This window comes from Falco rusticolus, chromosome 8 (genome assembly GCF_015220075.1).
Source record: "Falco rusticolus isolate bFalRus1 chromosome 8, bFalRus1.pri, whole genome shotgun sequence".
Lineage (NCBI taxonomy): Eukaryota > Metazoa > Chordata > Aves > Falconiformes > Falconidae > Falco > Falco rusticolus.
Genome location: NC_051194.1, coordinates 8,111,899 through 8,138,490, shown reverse-complemented (window position 1 = coordinate 8,138,490; position 26,592 = coordinate 8,111,899). Strand labels below are relative to the sequence as shown.

At 54.6% G+C, this 26,592-nt stretch overlaps 1 protein-coding gene across 5 annotated transcripts in view; it reads right to left on the bottom strand.

Moving 5' to 3' along the window:
* Positions 1 to 925: 925 nt before the first annotated feature.
* LARP1 (La ribonucleoprotein 1, translational regulator) overlaps positions 926 to 26,592 on the bottom strand; it is a 43,087-nt gene continuing 17,420 nt past the window's right edge. For 2 of the 5 annotated variants that reach the window (XM_037396974.1, XM_037396977.1), the window contains 18 exons: positions 13,427 to 13,488; positions 11,734 to 11,799; positions 10,775 to 10,946; positions 10,055 to 10,186; positions 9,750 to 9,899; positions 8,876 to 9,038; positions 8,447 to 8,591; positions 8,051 to 8,225; positions 7,026 to 7,195; positions 6,357 to 6,716; positions 5,064 to 5,187; positions 4,232 to 4,437; positions 4,030 to 4,136; positions 3,521 to 3,672; positions 3,101 to 3,245; positions 2,754 to 2,863; positions 2,058 to 2,185; positions 926 to 1,490 (listed from right to left, as the gene is read on the bottom strand). In XM_037396974.1, the coding sequence (XP_037252871.1) occupies positions 1,272 to 1,490; positions 2,058 to 2,185; positions 2,754 to 2,863; positions 3,101 to 3,245; positions 3,521 to 3,672; positions 4,030 to 4,136; positions 4,232 to 4,437; positions 5,064 to 5,187; positions 6,357 to 6,716; positions 7,026 to 7,195; positions 8,051 to 8,225; positions 8,447 to 8,591; positions 8,876 to 9,038; positions 9,750 to 9,899; positions 10,055 to 10,186; positions 10,775 to 10,946; positions 11,734 to 11,799; positions 13,427 to 13,488 (2,786 nt within the window). In that variant the 3' untranslated portion in view covers positions 926 to 1,271. Of the gene's footprint in view, positions 1,491 to 2,057; positions 2,186 to 2,753; positions 2,864 to 3,100; positions 3,246 to 3,520; positions 3,673 to 4,029; positions 4,137 to 4,231; positions 4,438 to 5,063; positions 5,188 to 6,356; positions 6,717 to 7,025; positions 7,196 to 8,050; positions 8,226 to 8,446; positions 8,592 to 8,875; positions 9,039 to 9,749; positions 9,900 to 10,054; positions 10,187 to 10,774; positions 10,947 to 11,733; positions 11,800 to 13,426; positions 13,489 to 21,511; positions 21,588 to 26,592 lie in introns of those variants that run through there. The other 3 variants (XM_037396978.1, XM_037396975.1, XM_037396976.1) reach the window with 3 other exon arrangements.

The window sequence follows — 26,592 nt, the reverse complement described above, 5'->3', positions numbered from 1 at the left end:
GGAAGATCAGCTCGGCAGCAATGCCATGAGGAGTCTCCGGGCTGAGGGGATGGGGGGGGGCCAAGAGCCCAGTGTGCCCCAGGGTGCAGGAAGCTAGCAAGCCTCCCGGTCCAGCTCTACCATAAGGCAACTTTTTTTTGTGTGGTTTTTTGGGTTTTTTGTTTGTTTTTTTTTGTTTTGTTTTTGTTTTGTTTTTTTTTTTTTCTTCAATAGTATTTCCAAGGAAGAAAGCAAAGGGAGATGGTGTCTTTTTAAAGTGTTTTGTTTTTTTTTTTTTTTCATTCCTTTCAGAGGGGTTTGTGTTTGTTTTTGTTGTTGTCATTTCATTTTTCCAAGGGAAAAGGAAGAGAAACCCTCCTTTGGCAAAGTCCTGTCTTTGCATGCGATGGGCATTCCTGGAGCAGCGGGTGCATCGTCCATGCAGGCTTGAGTCCAGGTGCCTGCCGGCTTCCCACCAGCCATCCTCGCAGGAAGGAGTTAGAACAAGCCTATCCTTGGCAAAGGTCCTTTGGTTGACTTCCAAATTGTCCGTGATGGAAGGGAGAGGCGGGCGGAAGGAGAGCCAGACCCTCGGGAAGGTCGGAGGTGAAGACGTCGGGGAGGAGGGATCAGGAGGACAAACAGGGTGATGCTCCTGTCGTGGCGGTTGGTGTCGGAGAGGAACCGCCACGCGTGGAATGGGAGAAGTCAGCCAGGTCGTGGAGATCAGAGGCTCTGCAGCACTGCGACACACTGTGGCTTCGGTCCCCCATCAGGGAACCTCGCTCCTCTGAGCTTCCTGAGCGGGCTGCCCTGCGATCCGAGGGGGGACACTGAGGGGAGTCATTGGGGCCGCACAGAGCAGACTTGTTTTGGTAAATCCAGACAAACCTCTAGCAATAATTTAAAACTTGATATATATATATAATAATAAAAAAATCTCCCCTTTCCAACCCAGCCAGAACACTTTTTTTTTTTTTTTAAAGACACTAAGACATGAGTGTGTGCACAGGAGGGGAGGGAAGGGAAAGCAAAGGATGGGCCTGCTGGGAGCGGGTCTGGCTCTGGTCAGGGTTGTAATAGCAAAATGGTGTTTTAAATGCAATCGTCTTTGCTTTCCAGCCACAAGAGAAAAAAAATCATGTGCGTTGAAGTTTCTCCCAAGCAGCCTATTCCTGGGCACCCACCTTCCAGCTTCCTTCCTGTCCCACCCCCTCACATCTCCCCTTCTCCGAGCCAGTCTCCCACCAACCCACCCCGTCCCCCGGCAGGAAGCAGATGCTGCAGCCTCTCTACTTCCCCACTGTCTGCGATTCTGCAGCCGACAGGGCGGGGGATTGCTGGCTCAGGTTTTTGGCATCCTCTTGTGCAGGCTGGCTGGGCGAGGCGTGGGCTTGGCTGGGTGGGCACTGGCTGACTGTTTTGCTGGAAGACTGGGATGGGTAGCGCTTCCTGCCATCTCCTGACGTCGTAGGGTATCTCTTGTGTCCACCTTCCTCCCCCATGGGTGGCTGGAAGAAAAAACACACCAGCTGCAAATGCACAACCTGCTGCAAATGCAGATGCCCTTCCCCTGGATCAGGGAACAGCCTGCCTGCACACCTGTAGTTGCAACTTTTCTCCCTGACCCACAAAGAACACACATCCTCAACCGCAAGCACACAGCTGTCCTCCTCTCCAAACCTACTGCTGCCAGAAAGACAGACTGACTCCCAGCCAAGCACAATAGTGACAACTTGCTCCTAGGCACCTCCTTCCAAGACAAGGGGCACAGTCAAGGAGCTGAAGCTCCACACAGCGCTGGCTCCCCTCAAACCATCAAGGCTCACTCTCCTCCTCAGCTCATCAGGGAAGATGGGCTCATCCAGTTCCCCAGAGAGCTGCTCCGAAGTGGATTTGCAATATTCAAACCCTGCAGGTTGTTCCTGGCCCGGCTGCAATGACAGGGCCTGACACTAGGTGTCGCTGACTCCCCCTGCCTGGCACTGCTTGGGGACCGGTCCCCAAAACGTCCTCGGAGGGGGCAGAGGGGCGTTTGCAGGGGCCGTCAGCATGGCGCGGGCATTGTGTCTACTCACATCCACTCGGAAGTCCTCGAGGCGCTTGAACTTGCTGAGGTATTCTTGCAGTTTGCTGTTAATGTCCAGATTTTTGGCTTTGGAATATTTTAAGAAGGCCCAGAACTTTTCCAGCCCGTAGAGCTGTCCTGCAGGAGAAGAAAACCAAACCAGATGTCAGCAGGACAAGTGTCAAACCAGACATCAGAACACTTTCCTCCAAGCTTCTCCACCACTCATCCCACGAGCCCTCCTGTCCCACTAGTAGGCACAACCAAGCCAGGATGGAAAACCTGGAGGGAAGCCCCCTACGTCAGTAACGGGCAGCCCTCCTGAAGGGGATGTCCCCAGCCTCGCCTGACCTGGTGGTGACAAGGCTCGGCCGCTGCAGGGTCTTGAGAAATCCTAGAGGGACCAGTGCCTCTAGAGAAATGTTTTTGGTAGAGCTACAGCCTCCCATTGCCCTCCTCCACACCCCAACCCCCCCCCCGCCCCCCCCCCCGAAGTCTTCAGGGCAGTGAACATCCATTCAACCCTCTCCCATGAAGCAACAGGACGCCCCGCCGGTCCCCACCACACACGCCGGTCCCCACCACACACGCTGATGTACGGCATTACAGGGCTTCCCCAAAGGCATGAGAAGAGGCCCAGGGGCAGCCACGCAGCTGAGCTACATCCCCAGCTACAACCCCAGGGGAGGCAAAAGGAGGCACTTACCAGCCTCGTAATCCTTGATGGTCTCTTCTTGGAAGTCCTTAAAGATGTCTGGCCGGAATTTCTTCTCCAGCCCGTAGCTGTAGTATCTGAAAAGGCACTCCAGACCGTACCTGGGAATGGAGCAGCACATGGTGCTCAGGCACTGGCACATGAAACACCTGGACAGAGGCTCTTGAGGCAAAAGCCCTGCTCTGCACCAGCAGCAGGAGGTGGCCAAGGGCAATCCAAGCCCTGCCCCTGAGCAAGGCAGAGATGCTGCTTTGTTCTGCTGTGAGCCCTGCAAAGGGCCGAATACTTCTTCCCTCACTTCTCTCCCAGGAAAAGCTGCTCTGCCCCTCCTCTCCTACCTGTACCCCTCCTTCCCGTCCTCCACAGCCAGTTGCTTGAACTCCTCATACATTTTCTTGTTGAAGTGATCTCGGAGGAAGAAGGACCAGAACCGGAAAAGCGTGTTCATCTCCTGGGACTGACCAATGCCCAGCCGCTTCCGCTCTGTTTCAGGAAGAAAGGGTGATGACCAGGCAGATCCTTTCCCATGGAGCCAGCTCTTGCAGAGGGCTCTGCGGCACTGTGACTGCACCCAGCCCCAGTGCTGGACACCCCGAGCTACAGCCCACGCTTGCCACAAACCGCGGGGAAACGTCAGCTACCAGCAAGGTTGTCGGACCCTGTTTATCTCCGTGTGCATGCTCTGTGGCCATACCCTGCCCCAGGACACAGCGGACACAGACACCCTGCCCCACACCCCGCAGCGCAGGCGTCCCTACCATTAAGGCAGCGCCGACGGTACTTGTGGTAGACATGTTGCGTGAAGCCATTCTCCTTAAGAAGCTCATGTGAAGGATGCTGGAACTTGGGCAGGGACTGCGGGGTGCAGCCGTAGCTTCCGACAGCCGGGGTCCCCTCCGAAGGGCTCGAGCTGAGTGTGAGAGACTCCTGTCAAGACCCTTCCTTGGCATCACTCAGCTGACAGCAGAGCGGTCACACACCCCACAGCACTTGTCCCACCGCCTCCCTGGAACCGTCTACTCTGGGTTTGGGACCCGAGCCACGGGGTATCCTACTAGGAAGGGAACCAATGTTTCCAACAGTCTCATCTCTTTATTCCAAGGCTCCAGACTTTCCTTAGCTTCTTCCAGGAGGGGCAAGCTGGGTCCCAGTCCTGTCTGCAGCCACCTAACAGGAGACGTCCCCTGCAAGGCCAGATGCTGCCTCTCCCCTTCCTTCCCACACTTGCTCCCCTCCCCATTTCTGGCTCCTCCGTGACCTCAAGTACCTGATGGAGGCAGTTCGGGGCCTGTGCTCCCGAGAGTCCATCACCCAGCCCACATGGCACTCCATCGGGGGGTTCGAACTGTGCCTCGTCTTCCTCTTGCGCGGAGTCTGCAAGACATGGTGCATCAGGGATGCACGCACTCCCTCCCCAGACCCCGCTGGGAAACCCCAGCTCCCGTCCCACACCCCAGCCCTGGTCCCACCTTGGCATCTATCGTCCTGCCCTCTTTCACCACTGGGTAGAACCGGGGCGTCTGTGTTGGGTCCTTCAGCTGAGGCGTGCGAGGGGTCCGGGGGGTCCTGGCATTGCGGTAGTTGGGCGACTCTGGTACAGTCGTAGGCAAAGACCGGGCAATGGTTGAAGGCTCGGGGACTCCAAACAACTTGTTAGCCAAAGCGTCTGTAGGTACTGCAGAGACAAAAGCCCCCACCCCAGGTCAAGCTGTGCTCTGAGCATGAGAGCAGCACTATGGTCAAGGGACATCCATCTGGCCGATGGGAAGCAGCAGGGGCAGGAACGCAGGGACACATCCCAGCTCTCCAAGACAAACAGCTTCAAATGGTGACAACACGTCACCAGCTTGGCCAGACAACCCAAAACCTAGCAGCAGATCTAAGGACTGAGCTTTCAGGGATCCCACAAGGTATCTAATTTCTCATGGCTAACAGCAGCGACAAACCCCGCATCCCCAAGAGAAGGACACAGCACCAGGTGCCATGTGCAGCCAAACAAGGAAGGCCCAACACGCAGCTGCTTCCAGGTACTCAAGAGAGGGTCCAAGAGGAAAGTCACATCAAGGGGAGCTACAAGTCTGCCAAGGCTTCCTCGCTCAATTGGGACACCTCTGCTTTTGGGCCTCCTCTTCTGGAGCCCAAAAATATAAAGCTGGGAGAAAGGCATTGCTCTGGGAAAGATAAACTGCACCTGTGGCCCCAATTCCTTCTCCCTAGCTGCTACCCAACCTCCAAGGATCTCTCATCAGGAGAAACAGAAACAAATTCAGTTCCACCCATTCATGCCCTCCCATCTCTTACCTTGCTGGAACCTGGGGGGACCAGGAGGGACTTCCTGATTTGGATCCACAGGGGGCTCTGGGGTCAGGGTGTCAAACTGCTCCCTGCTGATCATATTCACCTTCTTGAAGTTCTCCACCTCTTGCTGCATTGGAAGAGGAAGGTGATGAAGCAACAAATTGCCCTCTTCTCCCCTCACCCCATCAGCTTATCATGACCACCACTCTACTTGTGCAACAGCCACAACGCTGGGCACCAAGTGCAGCCATGGCATCTGGGTGCCCAGAAGGGTGACCTGCCGTGCAGAGGTAGAGAGGGGAGACGCAGCAGACAGAACTGGGCACTGCATGGGCCAGATCTGAGCCACCTGCTGCTCCCAAGCTTTCAGGGATCCTAACAGGCAGCTCCACTAACCGTTGCTTGCTTCTTTCAGGCTTTTACTCACCCAGGTCAGCACCGGTGCAGAAAGGTTCAAAGCAAGCTTTGTAGCCTGTGCTTGGCCAGGACCCCATTGCCCCTGCCACCTTCTTGCCTCTCTAGAACCTCCTCCTTGCATTCTCACAGCCACACTGGGAGTGGGGCACAATGCTCCAGGAACCCATAACCCCAGCACACCGACCCTCTGCCACCTCTCTCCCCACACCTTCAGCTTCTGCCGCTCCAGAGTGGCACTGCTTTAGCAGTGTGCCAGGTACCAGACATGGGAACACTGAGCCCAGCTGGTAGCTCCAACAGGCCACCCCACCTTGCAGCCAAAATAACTTCCACTGCTGAACGAGTCTAGTCAAGTCCCTGACTGTGAGAGTCACCAAGCTGGGACTCAAACGTTCCAAAGCAGCAGATGGGATTTCTATAAAAAGCCCTGGTCTATGCAAACCGGCACTAAAATGAAGAGCACAGGTCCAGTGCAGCCTAGCCATCTATGAACCTGTCCCCAGTAAGCGCAGTCTCCAAGGGACCGTGCCATGGAGCACTGGGCACTATGGACAGTGCAGAGACACCCAGTTCTCCCCATAGATCTAGCACTGCCTGCCAAGACCCTGGCAGACAGCAAAGTAATGGGCTCCATGTTCTAGGTCACCTCATTACTGGTACTTTGTTTACCTGGCTGCAGCCTTAACGCCACGTTACAGAGCTGTGTTTATCCCTGATGCAGCAGAGCATGACACTGGGAGTCAGAAATCCCAAGCTCTGCAAGAGGACTAACTCCAGCCTAGCTCCACCCCATGAGTGGGCTGTAACTTGCTGTACTGCCCTTTCCACCACACCACGAGGCCCCCCATGCACTCCCTTCCTTGGATCAGCTACTCTCACCTTGATCTGCGAATACTCTGGCTCAAACTGCTCTGTCCACAGGTCCTGCTCATAGTAGTACAGCCCATCGTTGATCACCTTAGCCAGCTCTGAGCTCATTTTAGCCCTGGATGTGTGATTGCCAGTCCGGTCCCCACCAGGATGCCGGCGCAGGTAAGGAGGTGTCTGCGTCACGATGAGAATCTTGTTCACGTCCCGATCATCAATCTCGTAATCCGAATCTTCATCTGACCAATCAGTGAAAGTGTTCTTGCGGCCATCCATCTGCTCCATCTCCTCATCAAAGAGGAAGTCTAGCTCTTCGGGTTCATCTTGGTCCTTTTGCTTTTGCTGCTGCAGTGTCTTTGACTCCTCTGGTTTCTACAGGTAGGGGGGCAAAGGTGACACAGGGTAAAGGCTGCACAGCAACACAAGCCTACTGCCTGGAGACCAAACTATTGCCCTTTGTTTCCTTACTGCAGCCAGAAGCCGCCCATCTGGGGAGAACACGTTATTTACACCACTGAGGAACAGCTCTTAAGGGGGTCAGATGGGGCCAGGAGAGACTAGGACATCACTCCTGTGACCAGCAGACCCTATCTGATCTGATGCCCGCCTACTTATGGTTCACGTCATCCAGACAGTTAACTGGGAGATCGCCACCCTGAGAGCTCCTACATCACTACCCACCTTGGGCCTGGCTGGGGAGGGCCGAGGTCTCTTCTTCACTTCAATCCACGTCTCTGAATCCAGGTCTGGCAGACTTGTGGACAGGCCCTTGGGCATAGTCTTCAGGTTACTGACCTCCTCCGTTTTGGTGGGGACTGGGCTGGAGGGACGTGGGGAGCCAGGAGCAGACTCTAAAGCCAACAAGAGCCACAAGATGCTTTAAAGGGAGGGAGGGAGCCTGAGGGCTTGAGTACTTGAAGTACCAGACCAAAGAGGGAGTTATTTTGGCAGCATGGCACAGCTTGTGGTACTAGCTAGCATCCAGTGGCCAAGGCTTACCAGCACATCACCCATAAGTGCTTGAGGGAGAGGAGAGAAAACAAAGGAAAAAAAGTCTCCAGTTAAGGCTGTGACGCTGGTGGTGGCCACAGAGCTCCGTAGGTGACAGCTTCCCAGACACACAAAGTCCTAAAGCTTGTGCTCTGCTGCTGTCAGGGAAACCTTCCCAAGAGTCTGCAGCCAGTGAGAACAGATCTTCTGCTGCCAAAACTAACTCCTACAACAGTACCGAGAAGATCCTCCACTTGGCCTCTTGGGCCCAGCCCTGGGCTCCTGCCAGCCCCCACGGGATGGGGGGCCAAGAGCACAGAGCCGCCTATGAAGGAGAGCAGACCCTCCCCCAGCACTCTGTTTACAGCTCCATACATGCTGCCCCATTTATGCCCAGGACCTCCTCACCCATTATGGAAAAAGCTGGGTTCCTGAGTGTCTCCTGCTCTGCCCAGCAGCAGTAGAGGATTTCCAGGCACAGCCGAGAGACTTCCAGCAGGACTGACCCTCCCTGAATGTCTTCAGCCCCCCCCAGAGAAAAGCCACAGACTCAGCCTCTCATGTTTCCCCGTGTACAGCAGCAGCATCTGGGGCTCTGAGGACGGAGCCCACACCAGCTCCCACCACCAAGCAAAGAGCAAACGGCAGAGCCCTGCCCTAGGGAACACTCCTGACTCAGAGCCTCAGTTCTCCCTCCACATTCCCCAAGCGTTCACCTGTCTCCTTCTGGAAGCTCTGCCGGGGCACAAACTCAGGGCAGTTGATGAACTGCGAAAAGTCCGTCTGCGTGTAGTCTGCCATTGGAGGGCCAGGGAGAGCCCATTTTTCTGGCTGCTCTTTTCTCCTGATCTTCTCATCCACGATTTCCACCACCTTGCTGTCCTTCAGAGCCTGGAACCAAGCGATACCCAGTTAACTGAGGGCCCTGCTTCAGCACAGTGAGTGGCTCAGCCCCAGCCCTTCCTCCCCAGGAGGGCCAAGAGGAAGAGGGAACAAGTCAAAGACAAGGGAAGGCTCCACTCGCATCTCGCCCGCAACCCATCTAGAAAACAAGCCTCAGACAGGAGCGGCAAGAAGAACAAGAAGGGAAGTTAATCCTTCCTTGCCCTCACCTTGATGATGAGGCTGATGTCTGTGGTCAGCGCCTGCACCCGGTGGAAGCTGGCGATCAGGGTGATGGGAAGGAAGCCGTCCGAGTCCATCTTGCGACGCAGGAAGAAGTCTCGCTCCAGGTTGTCCACACTGAAGTAATATTCTCTGTATGGACAACACATCAGTGAGAGGCAGCTCCAAGCCACCTTCCTCTAGGCACCCCCAAGGAAATAACCCCACACACGCACTTCTGCTACTGCAAAGCTGAAGACAGACAGCGTGGGGAGCCCAGACTTGGGGCAAGCTGGTGCTATAAGCTGATGGCACAGAGTCAACACACCTCGGCTCTATCCCTACCCACGGGATTAGCTATGCAGCCTCTGGGGATGGCATCTGTGAACAACCCACCAACGACCAACACTCAGACAAGGAGAAGAGGTAGTGCTTACATCTGCCGCTTGATGTAGTCTTTGAGTAGTTCCTGGTCCACGCTGTAAAGCTCGGCGCTGCTGATGTTGTCGAAGTAGTAAGTGATGTTGCTAGCGTACTTCTGGGTGCGGGAGCCATCCGAGCCCTCAAATTTCCGGTAGCCATACTGGTAGTCAAAGTGCCCTGTGGGACACCAGCAAGGGTCAGCACAGAGCCCCTGGGACCTGCTAGACGGGCTGCGTGGCCGGATGGGGCCAGACTCCTGCCCAAACAGCTCCTTCTGCACTGTTCCTGTGGCCCCTATGGCAGCCCACGATGGCACATCACTCGCCCACATCCACTCTCCTCCTGCTCTCAGCCCCTGCTGCAGAAGGGATCCCAGTAAAGCTTTAACACACCAAGCCACAGAGAGGCCAGGAGCCCTCTTACCCAGGAGGGCTGAGCAGCCCAGGTGACACACAAAGGCCCTACAGCGAAGCTGTGCCTGGGTTTAGCACAGCACTGCCCTGTCAAACGCCAGTGCAGATGCTCTTTCTCATCCAAGCCATGACTTCTGCTTGGCTCTCAACAGGACATAAAAGCCTACACAAGCATCAGCATGCTTCAGGTCCTGCAAGCAGGGGTACTGCAAGGGGCAGAAAACAGGTGGAAGCGCTTGGCCCGAGTAGCAGAAAGAGATTTCCCTGTATTAAAACACTAGTAAGAACAATTTGCTTTTAATAAAAGAAGCTCAAGTTACCAGCTGGGATGGCCAGCCACAATATTCCCCTGTATCCCTACAGCGTCATGCCCTCTCCCCAGCCCACCCTGGACCCCCAGATCTCACACACACAGAGGCCTGCACACTTTGGCACATGCTCTGTTCTCTCCCTACTACCACGAGACCACACATACAGTGATCACCTCTGCCCCGGCCACGGCCCCTGCCACGGCCCCGGCCTCGGCCCCGGAAGGTCCCTCGCACAGCTCCTCCCTCGCTCTTCACGCTGGAGGTTTCATCATGGTCCTGCCAGCTGCGCTCGTGCTTGTTGTCTGGGTGCCAGCCTGCAGCAGATGGGGAAGGAGAGACAGAAGGAGTGTTACAGGATGGAAGCACCTCCCTGGAGCGAGCCCACCGCCCCACGGCGTGCCTGGGCATCATGGCTTGCTCTGCCCCACGGCCAGGGCAGGGAGAGCGGGTGCCCAGCCTGAGCCCCCACCTTTCAGCTCACTGCGGTTGTTGGAGGGGTGCCTGTGCTGCTCGTTTTGCCGGTTGTTCCGAGACGCCGTTTTGTCCCTTGGCACCTCTGACTTCATGTCTATCTGCAAAGGGACCCACTTGTGTTTGTTGCCTGCAAAAGGACAGGGTTTGGGTGTGACACAGGTTCAGTGTGTCTGCTTCCTCCCCTGCAGCCCCCCCGTGCCACACAGCCCCCACAAACGGAGGAGAGAAAGCAGCAGGGCCTTTCGGATCAACCCTGTCCTCACACATCCCTCCAGGCAGAAAGGCTCCGACTGGGATTCTCGGACACAAAGGGACATAACACAAAACTCCCCTGTTGCTTCACAGCACTTGTCCTTCCTCTGCCCCTTTCTGTTCACTGAGGCTCAGCCCAGACAGAGCTCACGTGTCAGGCACGATGATGCAGCCCACAGGCAGGGGCTTTTCTGTGCCACCACAGAGCACACGTGAGAGGGAACTACTGCCACACCTCCCAGTCAACGCCCCTACTTGGGCCCTGCTCCACCTGCTTCCACAAAAATGACACCCTGCCCCCTTGAAGCCTGCAAACATCTTTTCACCGCAGCTGGCCCTGTGCTGGGATGATGTCCTGCAGCAAGGCTCCCAGGAAGGCAGTGGAAACTTCCACCAGGATGTGCACTGCAGAGAGGAACACAGGCCGAGCACGGGGAACTGTTCCCATCAGGTCTTCCCTTACCTTTCTTCTTCTGGGCTGACTTCTGGTTGTCATCGTCACCATTCTTCTCTTCCCCAGACTCATCTGATTTGGTTTTCAGGCTCTCTTTGCTGTCACTCCCATCCCCTTTCTCCTGCTCTTTCATGTCTTTCTTGACAGGCAGTTTCCGGAGGGATGGTGCTTTGTGTGGCTGCTGGAGACACACCAGTGCGGAAAAGATGTCAGAGGTGGGTGAAACGAAGAGCTGGAGGCAGAACCCAGCTGTTCCAGCAGGAGCAGGAACAGGAGGACCTTGCCCTAGGCTGGAAGCATCCCTGCTCCATGCCTCTCAGAGCTGTATGGTTCCTGGGGATGGGCTTATGTCTAAGCAGGGCAAGGGCCTCTACAGATGCTAGGAAGTGCTCCAGCCAAGACAAGCCCCAGGCACAGAAGTTACTGAGATGGACTGTCAGGGAGGCCTGGTGCTCCTGGATGAGGTGTCCTACAAGGGACCAGACTGCCCCAAAGGCAAATGGGTGAGTGACCCTCATGCCCTGACAGCCAGCCAGGAGCTGGCAAAGCAGCACCCAAAAATAGAAAAGTTTCAACAACAGCCACGTCTGCAGCACAAGAGGAAGGCCACAGCCCTCGGGCACACCAGCCCTTTCTCGTGCACTTTCAGTTGCTCCTGTGGAAGTCCTGACTTTTGCCCAGGCCCCTCCTTGCAGTGAGCAGCCCTGAGGAGAGTGGGTCCGAGCTGCCCTACCTGCTTTACCCAGCCCAGGGGTTCAGACCGGGCTCCGGGCTCCCAGAATAGCAGTGAGGGAAGGAGCCCAATGTGCAGGGCAGCCCTAAAAGGAAATCCCCTGCACGCTATTCCTGGCTGCCTCCACACTGGCACTCAGCACCCCAAACGGCCTGGCTCAGCCAGCGCTTCTTAGAGGGACGGGGAGGCGCGCAAGGGCCTCATCCTGCTCATCTGACTGATTTTGTGTTCTCACCTGGACACTCTTGTGGGCTATTTCTCCAGGTGTTGGCCAGTTTGTGGCATCACCGAAGTCCCCAACCTTGTATCCAAAGAGAAAAGTCTTGTTAGTGCACAAGCTGCAGGCGCCATTCCCTGCTTCCATAGCCAGAAGCCCTTCCAGCCACACTGTCACGGCCACCACCCACGGCTGTCCTGTGGGTGGCTGTCCCTGGGAGCCTGGGGGGCAACACTCGAACTGCATATACACAGCCCCTTTCCCCACCCAAGCAGGGCCCCCAAATTAATCCCAAATAAACTGCAGACAAGTTTTTGTCTGTCAGGGATTGTAATGAGGCTGCTACCAGCCCCCCAGCTCCCACCAAACGTTTTGCCCCAGCAGAAGTATTTGGCACCAAGTTGACCAGGGTCACTCACTCATCATAGGCACCATCCCTTGGACAGGGAAAGCACATAGCTTTCAGCATCCTAAATCCACCTGGAGCAACTACATCCCATTAAAGCAGCAGTCTCTCCTAGCAGCAGGTTACAGCCAGGCACAGCTTCACTGAGCGCCCAACAGCAACCAAGTGCTGGCAACCACAAAGCAAAGGGAAAAGGGATCACATAGAACTGGTAGAAAAATTCAAGCTGGTATTTGATGGTAGGGAGCTTCCTCGTTTCGGACACCCCATGGCCACATGTGGGACCACCAGTCACTTTATGCTGAATAAATTACTTGGCCATTACTATAAATTCTACCTGCCCCAGGTTTCAGAGGACCTGCAGGACAGACAGGAAAGGACACGCACAGCTGCCCAGCTACATGATCAATCACGGCTGGGCACTGAGTTTATCTGGGCACAGAAACTCCTCCTTGCCCTTGGGGGGTTATTATTTCTAAATTAACTTGGAGTCACCAAGTCCCTCAGGAGATGACATCTCTACATTCAGGTGCCATGCTACTCTCCCCAGGAGGCAGGTTTCCTGGGAAAACCACTTCCAGTGCAGGGCCATGCCTGTTTCACAGGCAGGAACACTTCCATATCCAGGGCCCTCCCCTCCCTGAGATGGAACAGATAAGAAGTCACATCAAGTTTCAGACAAGTCTTCACTGGCTGCTGGGAGCCAACACCAACAGCCCATGTCCCTAGCTGTGCCCCAGCTGCATGCAACATCCTCAGAAGCAACTGTCCCTCCATCATATGTTGATCTCCTGGAACAGATTGCCCTGATTCCTCCAAAGGAGTTGCTTTGTTTGAAACCAATTACCCTGGCTCTCTGTGTGCCAGTGAAGAACAGATTGCACAGGGAAGAAGGAAGGACCTGCAGACACACTGCTCCATCACACTGCCCCCATGTCTGCACTACGGAGCAGGGCACTGGCTAAGCCCATAAGGGACTTGGGGTGCCGGGAGCAGCTTTCCACATGCAGGACTGTGCTCCAAGTGCCTCCCTGCAAGATGGAGGTGAAGTCTCCCCTAGCCCAGCTGGGCATAACACCAGCCCAGGCAGCATGCAAAACCACTAAAGTGCCAGAGAGGAGACTTGAAGAATCAGGATGTTCTCCTCCATGCTCTTGCAAGCAGCCAGACCAGCACGTCAACCCCTCCACAACCACGCTTGTGAGGGAAGTGGACTGCTCACCAGATCCTCAAGATGCTCATGCAGCACTGACAACTGCACCAGAAGCTGGAGGCCAGCAAGGGGGACAGCAGGCGCAGCCTTACCTTGCTTCCCTTCCGCTGTCTCGGGTTGGCAGCCCTCACCACCTTCGCAGGAGTTGTGTGTTCTGCAAGAGGAGGAGAACAAAACTGTTAAAACACAGCTGAGGGTTGTGGAAGTGTTAGCTCTGGAGGGAAGCAAGCCAGCTGCCCCTTCGGCAAAGGGGGTCTAACAGAAAGAGGTGAACGGAGAACGAATAGAACCAGCTTCTGATGTGGGTCTTGAAAGGGCCCCATCAATATCAGAAAAACCTTGATCAATCCAGGTGACCGAGAAATGGACCTTTAACCCCATCCCACCACAGGAAGGCACTCCCTGACTTAGCTCAGCCCTCCCGGCTTGGTCTTGCTAGCCAGGGAGGAGGGGTGGCAAGGGCTTCGGCTCGCTCGGTAGAGCGCCATGCAGAACCTGATCTGCTGTTACATACAGCAAAACAAACATGCCCTTGAACAGGCAATGCCCATCACCGCGCCGGTGTGGCTGGCCCTCCCCAGGGAGCAGAGGGCGGCTCTGACGGAGCGACACGCAAGTCTGCGGCACATGGGCGCTGCTCGTCTCGTGCTTCCATCTCCACTGCATCCCAGCACAGGGCAGCAAGTTCACGAGAGGGAACGTACAGACAGAAGGAGCCAGATCCGGGAAGTGTCTAAACTCTACTACAGCCCAAAGCACTTAGGCATTTGAGTGCCTCCGGGGTGCTTTCAGGTATCAGAATGCAACCGCTGGGGTTCACGCCACCATGGACCTCACACAAGACCTGCAGCAAGTCAAGACCTCAGCCTCACCACGACCTGCCTTGGCTCCTGCTCACACACCACCTCCTTACAAGACGACAAAGAAATCTAACTTTTCTCCTTCCCAGGTCTGGCTGCAAGGTCTCCAGAGCAGGAGCGGGCTCACGCAGGGCACACACCGCGTCTAACAGAAGAGCACGCCGCTGCCTAACACAAACCAGCCCCGCAAGAAGGGTCTCCTCCATGGCAGTGGTGCTCTGCAGGGAGAGCAGAGCCCACTAGCCCCTGACCCAAGGGACAGCCCACGCCAGGTGCCACTCACCCAGCAGGAGCCAGTGTTTCTAACTCCACCACTGTCTTTGTTTAAAAGAAAAGCATCCCAAACTGGGGCAGGGGGCGAGGAACAGCGAAGCCTATCTGGGGGTGCCCCAGGAAACACCCTGAATAGCCTACCCAGCTCCACACAAAGCTTGCTTTGATCTCCTGCGTAAGGCAGGACAACTTTGCCTAGATGATCAAAACCAGTCTCCTTCCTAGCCTCAAAATCTGTGATTCATCCTGCTGGTCCAGCCTTGCTCAGAGCTAGAGGCTTTGAAGTGTCAAGGCAGCAGTCAGACATGGCAGGATGGAACCATGTGCGCTCCCTTTCCCCAGTTCCCTTCCCCAAGGCTCCTGTGTAGGGATTTTACCCCCAGGAGAGCCCAAGCTCTCAGCTAGGTCTCCAAATCATCTCCTTTCCCCCCAGGACCTCCACAGCCCCCCTGCACTGCCTGCCCCCGAGCAGCAGCAGTCTCCTGTCTCCCTCATTTATTCCACATGCACCCCACTGAGAATCCTGGCTCCGTGGCACAAAGCTTGCCACAAGGCTTTCTACCTTTCCTGCTAGTGTAGGAAGAGCGAGTGCTTTCAAAACAGGCCCTAAAATCCTCCACTCAACGCCCACAGATGTCACCAACTAAATATAGCTTCAAAAGGCACCAAGCGCTACATACAGCACAAACCCACAGCCAGCCCAACTTCCACAGGTATGGAGCACCCCTGCCTGCTCTGACAGCACTGACATGCCTGGCACCACAGAAAAAAAAATATCTGAACTTGCTCTGCAGGCTGATTAGGCACCGATCTCTCCGGCTGGAGGAGAGCAGGGCTCAGTCTCACCGCAAGCATCCCACCCGGGCACCTGCTCCCACCGCACCGCAGCCTTGGGTCCGTGGCAATGGCATCCAAGCCCTTTTCTCCAGCCGCTTCAGCTCAGGAGCCTCACGGCCATAGATGTTCTTGTGCTTTTTTTGGGACCAGTCATAGAGAGGCCCCCTCACAACCTCTAGCAAAAGGGGATGCAGGGGCACAGGCTGCAGGGGCGGGTGCCACAGACTCCCACCATCTTTGCGGGGGAGGGAGGAAATTGTTTGAAACAAGTTCTGCTGCTTTCCTTATCTGCAAGATAGGAGCAGGGATCCCTTATCTAGCCGAGGTGCTGAGAAGACTAATTAGCATTTGCAGAGTGCTGCAGAAGACAAAACACAAAGCAAAGCGCTGCAGCCTGGCAGGGAGGCTGCTCCAGGGAGTGCAGCCAGGCCAGCACGGTGGCAGGGGCTGCAGGCAGCTCTCACCAGCATGGAAGGAGTCGAGATCTGCAAGTCACGGTGGAGACTGCTCAGACCAAGCCAGGAGACTGTGACTTGTGGACAGACAAACGTAGCATCCACAGAGCCCAGAGCCATGGTGAGCAGAAGCTGTGCATGCCTGGCACCCTCCAGGGCATGCCAGCCCAACCAAGGGCCCCAGCTCCAGCCCAGCAGCAATTCTCCAGTCAAGCTCCTGGACATCAACCCCCAAACTGCTCTTCATGTTCCCTTGCAGAGACTCCAGCAAAGCCAAGCGTCTAAAAAACCCAACGCAACCCACCCAAAACACATTTAAGCTAATTCCATGTGCTCAGGCTTCAGAAGAAAACCCTCCTTGTAAGGACAGCAACACATCTTGTGGTGCACAGCCAACAAGACCCTCTGCAGGAAAATCCTGCTGCCTTTTGTCACTGCATCAACCTGGGAAATAGGGAGCAAGTGGGCGTTGCTCCCCCCCCAGAAGAGCTCAGGACAAGCAGTGCTAGCAAGGGATATTAGATACTGCCCTGGTTGATAGCCGAGACCTTAAAAGCTGCTGACAGATGTCTCAGCCCTCCTGGCATTTCACAGACCTTCTTTTGCATTTATTTGGTGGCAGTAAACAATTTTCAGTTGCACTAGCACTGCATGACCATTCCTCCGACCAAAAATCAGGGCCTCTCCATATGAGGGGACAGACAAACAGCTGCAGTGGGAGCCAGGGCTTTTAGCGGCGTGAGACTGGCAAGGGGACAGCGGGCAGGGAAGGAAGGAGTGGCTTTGCCTGCAGCCACAGAGCAGATGCTGGCACAGCCAGGAACAGAAAAGCAGGTCTTGAATTTTGATCTGCCGCCTGCAGCCAGAACCAGATCATTTGCCCATGGGGTTGCCCAGCCACGAGGAGGTTATTTCTCAGCAACCAAGGGGACGAGGCACAGGTGGGAGCACCACGGCCCCAATGCCAGTATTGCAGCCAAACCCCTCCATGGCCAAGGCACGGTCAAAGCGTTCGCTGGCTTTTGGCACTCGCTCCCCAACACGCCTGGTGAGCGCCAAGAAGGGCAAGGCTGTGCAGACACCCTGTGCTTTCCTTTTGGCCTGCAGCTGGCTGTGGCACAGCAGCCCTTGAGGCGGGAAGCTCACAGGGGAATCCAGGTGAGCAAACTCCTTGTACCTGGAAGGAGAAGAGCCATTGCACAAGGACCACACAGCCAGGGTGACAGCAGCTCCCCCCTAAATGTCCGTGTCGTGTGTGTCCTTCCCCTCCCAAAAGGAACATGTTCCATAGGACCATTGAGCTTGGCCTACAAGACATATTTACTACCTTAGCTGAGAAAATCAAACCCAATGCCTGCCTTTTCTTACATCCAGTGCAGCTTGTAATGGATTTTTAGAGAAGGCAGATGAAGAGGTGGAATACATCTGCAGGGCTGGGCAGAGATCCGGTATTACACAGCAGAAATACCTGCACCTCTAGCAAGAAAGCTGTAGTGCCCACTCCTGGCACAGTACCACTCCTGTGAAAGGTAGACAAAGGCTCAGAGCAACCCAGCACCAGCTGGGACAGTCTCAGAGGGCAGCCCAGGCTCCCAGCAGGAATGCAGAGTCCTCAGCTCCGGCATGCAGTCCGTCCCTGGTCCCTGACACAGCACACCCCTCCTTCCCCGGCAGCCAAGTCAACAGAAAGGAGCCGGCCTGCCCCCAGGCCACTCCAGCCCACAGCCTGGCACCTAGGAGAAACTGCAGATGAAGGCAGTTTTGAAGCCAAGAGCACGGACTTTGTGCTGCAGAGGCTGAGGCAGGGGCGCATGCTCCGCGTTGCAGGTCCTACTGGGGCTGGAAGAGTTGAACTGGTATCCCCAGTTTCCTCAGAGCCCTGGCAGGAGCCCGACAGTGCTGCATAGGACAGCCAGCCATGCATCCAGCACGATCCACTCCGCTACCTGACAGCGTCCAAACAATCCTCCTTCCTTCCCACGCTCCATGGGACAGTCCTGGCACACGAGGACCACAGCTCAACCAACACGACAGGACACCTGCTCTGGCAATGCTGTTTCAAGTTCTCTAGGCAAGAACGAGCAAATGCAGCTGGGCCCAGGGTGAGCTGAGCCCTAAATGAGAGGTGGAATAGTGCTCCCATCAAAACGACACGGCAAGAAAAAGTATTGCATTAACCTCCTGAGAAGTAAAATGGGACACCCGGGTATGACAACTTCTGGGAAGAGTAAAGACAGAAAGCATTAGACATCTTAAAGAGAACTACTGCTCGCTCACACTATTTTGTATATCCATGCACATTGTCCAGACAGAGAAAATGAGCTTGGCAATTAGCCATTTCCCCTGGAAAGCGCTAGCTCCTCCAGAGTCTTCCCAGGAGGGCAGGAGAGTCCCTCCTGGGGTACGACACACAGGACAGATGTGGTGGGACAGCACCAACATCCGAAGCAGCTCCCATGAGAAAAAGGGACCCAACAGGCAGCCAGCCACTGCCAAGCCTGCCCAGACCCCACTGTGGCTACATGAATCCCCTTGCTGGCCCCAAAGGAGAGCTCTCGGGAGCCAGCAGAGAACAGCTCCAACAAGGGTGTATCCCCACCTCGCCAACACGAGAAACTCAGGGCACCAAACCTGTGCCTGTCCTTCCTCCAGGCCTCAAGCAAGCTCTCTCCCAGGGCAGTCCGATCCACACAGCAGCAGGGGACACCAATTCAGAAGCTCCCCTGCCCAAGCATGCAAACGCCATGACTTGGAACTTGAGCCTGACCAAGCCATCAGAGGACACAGCTGGTGAACTCTGTGTCCACCATCCCCACACCTTCTCCAGAGGCATTTGCAGGATCAGTCCTGCAGGCCAGCTGTGACCTGCAAGCCAACAACAGCCTTCCTCCTCCCGTCAGAAGCCCACCTGCTGCGGGCAGTGCTGAGTTTTTCTTGTTGGAAGTGGACCCTCCTGAAGTTACATGCAGAGAAGCCTTGAGGGACAGGCAAACACTTTCTGCCCACCTCCTGTGGAGCTGCACCTGTTTCTTCATCAAGATGGAAGCAGTGGGCAACACATCCTTGTTGTAAAGGGGCTGGGAAGCACAGACAGACAGGAGGGGACCTCAGCTTCCCAGGAAGCTATTTGGTAGCACCCCTGCGTGCAGACAGAGGTGTAAACATCCCCAGAGACCAAGGTGCAGCTTCCACCTCTGCCTGTCTCCCGAGGAGCTGCTCCCAGCACCAGCCTCGGCCATGTGTCAGAGCTAATGCCAGACTGAGATGGGAAATGCTTGTCTCTGCAGCTCTGCACACAAGCTGAAAAGCCTGGGATTTATAGCACTGACTGCTTGGCAGGCTCACATTTTGCTGAAGACATCAGAAGGTACACAAAACCAGCGAGGTTCTCGGCAAACTGGGCACACAGGCTGCACCTCCTCTAGGTTTGCAACGTTTTACAGCTCTACCTCCCACCAAGTCACAGTCATAACTGGAGGTGTATGCACGGGAGGGGAAATCAAGGGAGCACTGGATGGGAGTTCTCCAGCAGCTTTAAATGAGATGTTATCACAAGGACATCTTCCAGCATAAAGGAGTCAGTGTCTTGACAACAGGGTCTCCCACCCACTCCTGGGGACTACAGACAAGCACAGCTGGCTCCATCACCTCCAGCACACAGTCTCGCAGCTCACACCTGGCAGCACAGCATCTGGCCTTGTTTACAAAGGCAAGAGGGATATCTGCAACACTTCTGCAATATCGTAAGTTTCCTGCACATACAAGAAAAAGTGCAGTAGAATGGGCAAAAGTCAAGACCAAGCAGAAGACGAGATCCGTAAGCTGCATGGCTGAGCAGGATTTGGGCTTGTAAAGCATGTGGGAAGCCTGTTCAGCAGGAGCAAGAGAAGCTGCAGGCACCGTGGCTCAAAGCCTTCCCAGCAATTTTCTGCAGCTCCTCAGCAGGCAGCTCCACCTTAGAAGCCCTACTCTTAACAGCAAAGGAAGCAGGGAGCTGCCTACACTTCTCTGCAATATAAGCTCTGCAACTGCTGCAAAGATCAGTTGCTAAAAATAACTTCAAAAAGGGCATCTGACAGCTCCACAGAGAGCATGAGAATACTCCCACCTGGATGTCCTAGGCAGGCTCCGAGAGCTCGGGAGTTTGTCCTGGAAGAGTGCAAGGAGAAAGGCCAGGGGTACAGGCAGGTTCAATACAGCGTGCCAGGGCAGCACCATCACGGGCTGGGAATGTGGGCACCTGAGCTGCATTCCCAGCTCTTCAAGCCCTCGTATCCCTCAGCAGATAGTCCTAAAGCAGCCCTGGAGCAGGGGGAGGTAAAGCCACTCAAGACACTTGCAGAGCTTGTCTCTCTGCTGACACCACCCCACTGGCAGCGCAGTCCTGCACAGAGACCTTCAGAGCAAGCAGGGACACCGCTCGTAACAGCGCTGGTCACAGGGAGCTGACAAACAGTATTGCTTTTTAAACGCACATAACTGTTACAAGCTCCACACACACAAGTTATCTGCAGGGTCTGACTTATTTTCAGGGCAAATGAGGGGCAGGAAGGACCTGGACTTACCAAAGATACATAGCCATCCTCCCTGCAGCCTCCCAGTCCAAGACAGAAACTTTCAACTTGTGGCCAAGCTACGCTCCAGAAGGAGCGGGTTCAGAAACGCCGACAGGCATTTCTAACGTTAACGGCATCAGGGAGGGCACTGCGGGTTCCTCCTGGCACCGACGGCTGCTATTACAAGGCAGCAAATGAACTCTCTCAAGGGCGAGTGACATCTTTCCACTGCCTTTTCAAGCAATGCTTTTCCCTGAAGAGGATTTCTAGGAAACTTTTGACACACTACCCATGCTCACACCACCACGCTGACAACCCCCCCCCCTCCCCCCGAGATGCCAGGTTCATGCGGAATGAGGCTGCACAGGACCCCACCCCCCCCCAGGTTCCTAAAGGAAACTGAGCCCTAAACTAAGGGGTCTCTGCTGGGAAGCCAGTGGTTCCCAGATCCCAGGAGACACTGCACTGGGGACACAGCCAAGGTCACCCAGCCGACCACACTCCAGAAACTGTCAAAATGAGAAAGCCGGGTTAGATCAGGCCCCCATTAGTTGCTGAGCCACCCTGCTTTCCCTGCGCAGGGAGAAAGGCACCCGTCGCCCCACCATCCCTGCAGAAGAGGCTGTTCCAGCACCAGCGCCTGACCCAGGCTGTCTGGTGCAGACAAGTCTCCAGCCAGCAGAGCATTTTCTTCTGCCATCACAGAAGAGAGAAAAGCAGCCTCCAAGGACACCTGCAAACACTCTGTCAGGTTAAAAGGTTCGGGGAGAGGGGTGGGAAAAGCCAGCAGCGCTCCCAGGCAAACACGGCGTCAGTGTGTCACGGGTGGGCTGGGGCCCCTGAGAAAAGGCACAAGTTGATCCAGCTGCCGCTCAGGGTGGCAAGGCACAGCAAGGACACCTCGGTGCTGGGAGAGGAGGGCAGCCGAGGCAAGGCTGCACCGACCTGGGGCATGCAGGCGGGCCAAATCGTGGAGGAGCCAGAGGGTCAGGCCCTCCTCCAAGCTGGCTTGGAGACCAGCTAATAGTTCATGACCTAAGGTGAAAAAAAAAAAAAAAAAAAAAAAAAAATCAGTGGTGAGGGAGGGAAGGGTGACCCGAGCAGGAACTACAGGACCAGGACGGCAAGGACAGACGCACAAGGCATGGCAGGACTCAACTTTTAAAACGCAGCAAAAAAAACCCCAAGCCACTCACCTTTAGGGGCAAGCAATTTGCAAATTAAAAGAGGGTGTCCACCCTCCAGGAGGGACCAGGAGCAGCTTCCTCCACTCCTGCTTACCTCTGCTGCACCGCTCTGCCTGTTCTGCCAGGCTCTAATGAAAAGCTAGTTAACAGTTAATTATTACCCATTCAGACACACGATCCCCTACTCTGACCAACTGCTGGCCGGGAGGGATAAGACAGTCACGTGACGCAAAAATCCCAGCCTTATGAAAGCACGAGCAACTATATTTAGTTGGAAAAAACGATGACCTAGTGAGCCCGCCCCTCCCTGGCCCCCCCTTGGAGGAGCAGACCTGCCACGTCCGGAGATCCTACTTCCACAGCACCCGGACAGTCCCTCATCCAGGCAGGAGTTGTGACACCGAGATGGGGATGCCCAGCACGGAGCGAGCCCGGTGTATGTGCACATGCACAGGCTGTCCTGGGGGGCCAGCCCAGCGTGCAACCTGGGCCAGGGGGACCTTCCCTCCCTATCCTCAGTGCTGTGTGGCAGGTCACCTTGTCAGCCACAAAAGCTGATAAGCACCACGAGCAACAAACAGGGCCCAGCCCAAGGTCCTGGACCTTATCTTGAAAGCAGGAGGCACACTGGGAACCTGACCAGTGGCATTCAGCAGTGATGCTTCAGCTACTGGCCTCTGCACACCCAGGGCTGGCGATGCCGAGAGCTGGTGACTGAGTTTGCCTCACTTGGGTCAGCGCACCCCTCTCTCCGCAGGGTAGCTGGGCGACCGAGACAGACACAGCCATGCCGAGAACAGAGAGGGAGCAGAGGCAGCCGTGTAGCAGTCACATATGGATGCCGCTGCTGCAGAGAAGGTCCCGTATAAAAGCTGTGTGGCAATAAAAGCCAAAAGCATCACCCGCTCCCTCTCCCACTGCAGTGGAAAAGCTTCCAAGGAGAAGGAAAAAAAAGCCAGAGGACCAGACATCATTAATCTCTTGTCATCAGCAGAGGGGTGCTCTCCGCCCGCATCCCGCTGGGGCTGATGAGACAGCACAACCAGCAGTGCCCGTAGCATGAGCGAGAAGTCACCACATTGCTGCTCAACCCAGGGCATCACACTGACGTGATCCCTTTAATGGCCATCAGCCTCTTGTGCAGCTGCATCTGGGGACTTGGAAGCTGACAAAACCCTTCCTGGGAAGCATCTGGTATGTCTCACTGTAAATATTTAACAACGAAGAGACAGGAACTGAGAGCCAAGCGCCTGCCGTGAGACCCTCCAGCTCTTGAGCATTTGCACTGTCTAGGAGGGAGCTGTGCAGCTCCCACTGCCCATGCCAGTGGAGGGGGCGAGGGGTCACACAAGGCAAAGGTGCAAATTCTGCACAAAACGTGCCTGCGGAAAAACTGTCATCTCAAAGGGGAGCCAGAGACTGGGTTTCTAGAAAGGAGACCGTGACGTAATTTAAGTAACATCATTCCTAGTTGATCCCTACTGTGATTCCTGTACCCGACGCTGGGTACTTCTACAGGACCAGCGTGTCCCCTCTCAGTGGCCACCTGCAAAGCAACTGCTAGACCTTGCCCTCAAAGCCTGCACCAGGTCAGCTGCAAACCTGCCTCCCTGCATGCATGTAACAAAAGGAGACTGAGCAGCAGCTCAGCTTGCGAGGCCAAGGAAGACAAAGCCACCACCAGGCAGAAATCCAGCCCCATCTCTTGGGGCAGGGGAAAGCAACAGCGATTTGGTGGTAGGACCAGATGCAGCAAACATTCCCAGGCATTTCAGGAGGCCAGACCTAGATCACCCACGAACCAGGGTGTCTCTGGAAACAAGCTGAAGAAATCCTACAGTCCTGTAACCACCTGGATTAAACTAATCATAGGTATGGGGGCTTCCTCCTGGTGGCAAATCCAGTGCATTTAACCCACGACAACAACAAGGCAGCCAAATATCCTTGCAACCTTTGAGAGCAGGCAGAAAGGCTCCTTTTTTGCTACTTAAGGATTACCGTACCTCAGCCAAGCAGATTTCAAGGCAGACTCTCCAAGCACAAGATACAACATCCTCACCTATGTCCCCCCACCTTAAGCTAGACTCGGGGAAATTCAAGATTCTTCCTAAAGTGCTTGAAATAACAAATGCTGCCAACTTCCTTCCTGAGTGCACAATCATGTGGATCCTGCTACATAAACCACTCCCTCTAGTCCAGTTAATTCCAGTGCTACAGGTGGCTGCCTCCTCTGCCTCGATACACAGCATAGGAGTAAAACCACCCTTATCAGTGAGCCTTCAGAAATACTCAGCTACAAAAAGAGTACAACACAGCACTTTCTCTCCTAATTTAAAGATCCATCTCCCCTCCTTTTCTTTATAAAGGATTAAAAGCTGCTTCCTTGCAGTGGGAGCATTACCCACATCTCTCTACGAAAAACTTCATAGTGTTTAACTCAAGAAAGATAATCTCAGCCACTGCTGACAGTTCTCCAAAATGATCAGCTCAGGGTGCAGCAGAAGATTAATAAAAAAGCCATCAGGAATAGCAAGACCAAGACAGAGCATCACTTGCTGCTCTGCTGAATACTAGCACATCCACAACTGCACCCTGCTGTCAACTCTGGTCTCTGCATTTCAACAAGGGCACAGCAGTGTTACAGATGCACAGAGAAAAGCAATTAAATCACCCAGAGGCAGCCCCTTAAGAGGTGAGACTAAAAAGGCAGGGATCCCCCCACCACTGCGAGGAGGAGGGCTGGCTGCAGAGTACGATGCCAGGAGGGCACAGGAACAGCACACAAAGCTAGCAGGAGGCCAATTTAAAGCAAGCAAAAGTACTTCCTTAAATAGCAGGCAGCAAACTTCAGCACTCCATGTGGCAGCAAGTCCTGGGAGATGGACAGCATCGGCAGCCTCACAGAGGGTAGGGGTTCACAGCCAATGCATCCACAGGGGTCTGGGTGGAGATGTGCCCTCACAGCCCTCCTTTAACAGCAGAAGTAGGGAAGATGAGAGTCCGTCCCTCTGCTCCGCCACCACACTGCCAAGCCCAGCCCCGCATCACTCAAGTGCACTGAAGTCCCCCAGCTTTCCACCTGAACTCCGGATCACAAGCTTTGAAGTGGCTTCTTCTGAAAAGCACCCTACAGCTGCCAAATCCTAGTCGCTGGATGTGGGAGAGGACAGAGGAACTGCTGTGCTAGACAAGAAGGAAAGTCAGTCGCCTCTCTCCGAGAACAGCTTTATTTCCAAATGCTGTTAGGTAACCAGGACACAAACACTGCTGCCCTTCCACCTCCATAGTGCTTGCATGTGACACCGGGTTGAGGGCAGAACGCCTCCAGCATCCATACGCTAACAAGCAGGAACACGCTTTGGGGCACGCTACAGCTACTGTGCCTACAAAATGGCCAATTTTTGGCTCAGGCTCCCCACCTATGCAAGTCCCAACCCTGTTACCGAAAACTCAGCATCCTCCGCCACTGTGCCAACTACTTCCTGGGGTGGAAGAACAATGCACCTCTCACCGAGGGGGGAAAACAGCCACACAGACCCCCTGGGCATTACAAGCTTAACCTTAAAGTATAGGCACTGACATAGATACAGTAGTCCTGGTGCTTTGCAGTAACAGGCTTGAGCAAATTAACTCATTAAACAACCTCAGCAACAAAAGGGAGGTGAAGGAGTCAAATCCAACAGGCTCAGGAGTGTACAACTACTCTGATGCTAGCAGCAAGCCTGCCACCCACCACCAGTGGTGCTACCCTGCCTTCACCTGCTGCCTTCACACTTCACTGTGTTTTATCAGGGCTTCCAGATAAACTTAGTGCATGGGAAACAAAAACAAGGTACCAGCTTTAAGGCTACTCTGGAGAAGGTATGAGAAAGGACTGTGCAGTGCCCTGAGCAGCTGCTATTAAGAGGAATCCTGTTTAAGCTTTCACTTATCTTCCTATAATTACAGAATTGTAAAAAAACCCCAAGCTCTGTAGGTAATGTTTTCTGCAACGCTATTGACACGTAACAAGCACTTACTGAAATGCTATCATCTGCTGCAGACACACTCATGCCCCACCCTGGAGGCAGCTGCAAAGGTCCCCAACCAGCCAGAGAACACAGGATGGAGTTGTGCCAGCCAAAGGACATCTCCGAGTCTGCAGCTCAGACAGACAAAACCCAACACCCGATGAAGGCAGATCTTCAGCAGGGTGGAGAAAAGCCTCTTACTAACTCAACACATGGAAATACATCTTTGCTCCTTCAAAATGAGTCTTACTGTTTCGTTCTCACACACGTTCTGAAAGCAAGAAAAATCATGGAAGACAAATGGAAATGGACTGGGTTACTACTTGGGTTACTTCTCCAACACCACAGAGGCATCTTCTGCAAGTGGATCTAGTTCTACACCACAGCTTTGTTTGCTGGCTAGAGCTCTGGAAACACATACATACACATGACTTCCAGCCCTCTGTTCAGTTCATGAAGTCAAATTACACTGTCTCCAAAGTGACATCACACTGCTTAAAACCAGTGAGTTATTTTTACTGAAATCAGCTCTACGACAATGGAGTAGATTTCCACACTTCCAAATCCTGATGATGCAACGTCTCCACAATCAGCAGCGATTTATCCTCACACTATCACGTCAACTCAAAGATGCAGGTAGGAGGTGGACACAGTGACGTGCCTAAGACTGCACAAGGCCAAGCCAAGCACTGAGCCCCATTCCCAGTGCCTCTGCTATGGGCGATCTCCACAAGGCACTACAGCTCTGAGACATCAGGACCTTACTGACTGGTCTTGGTATCACTGGGGAAAGCATAAACCTTTCCTTCACTCTTAGCACTTCAACATCAACCTGGACAAAGGGCTCCCGGCAGTTTGGGAAAGGCAAGAATTGATATAATCAGTGAATCCTCTTAAAAACTACATCCTCTTCCTGATTTGGGACCTGCATCCAGAGTAGCATCCCCTCCCTCCCTCCCTCGTGTCCCAATCCACTTCTACATGGTCCCTCCTAGCAAGGCTGCATGTATTACTGGGGCCAGGAAGTTTTCATCGGTCTTACATTCTGTGTTGCTGTCAGTGCATCTCAGCTGTCATTAA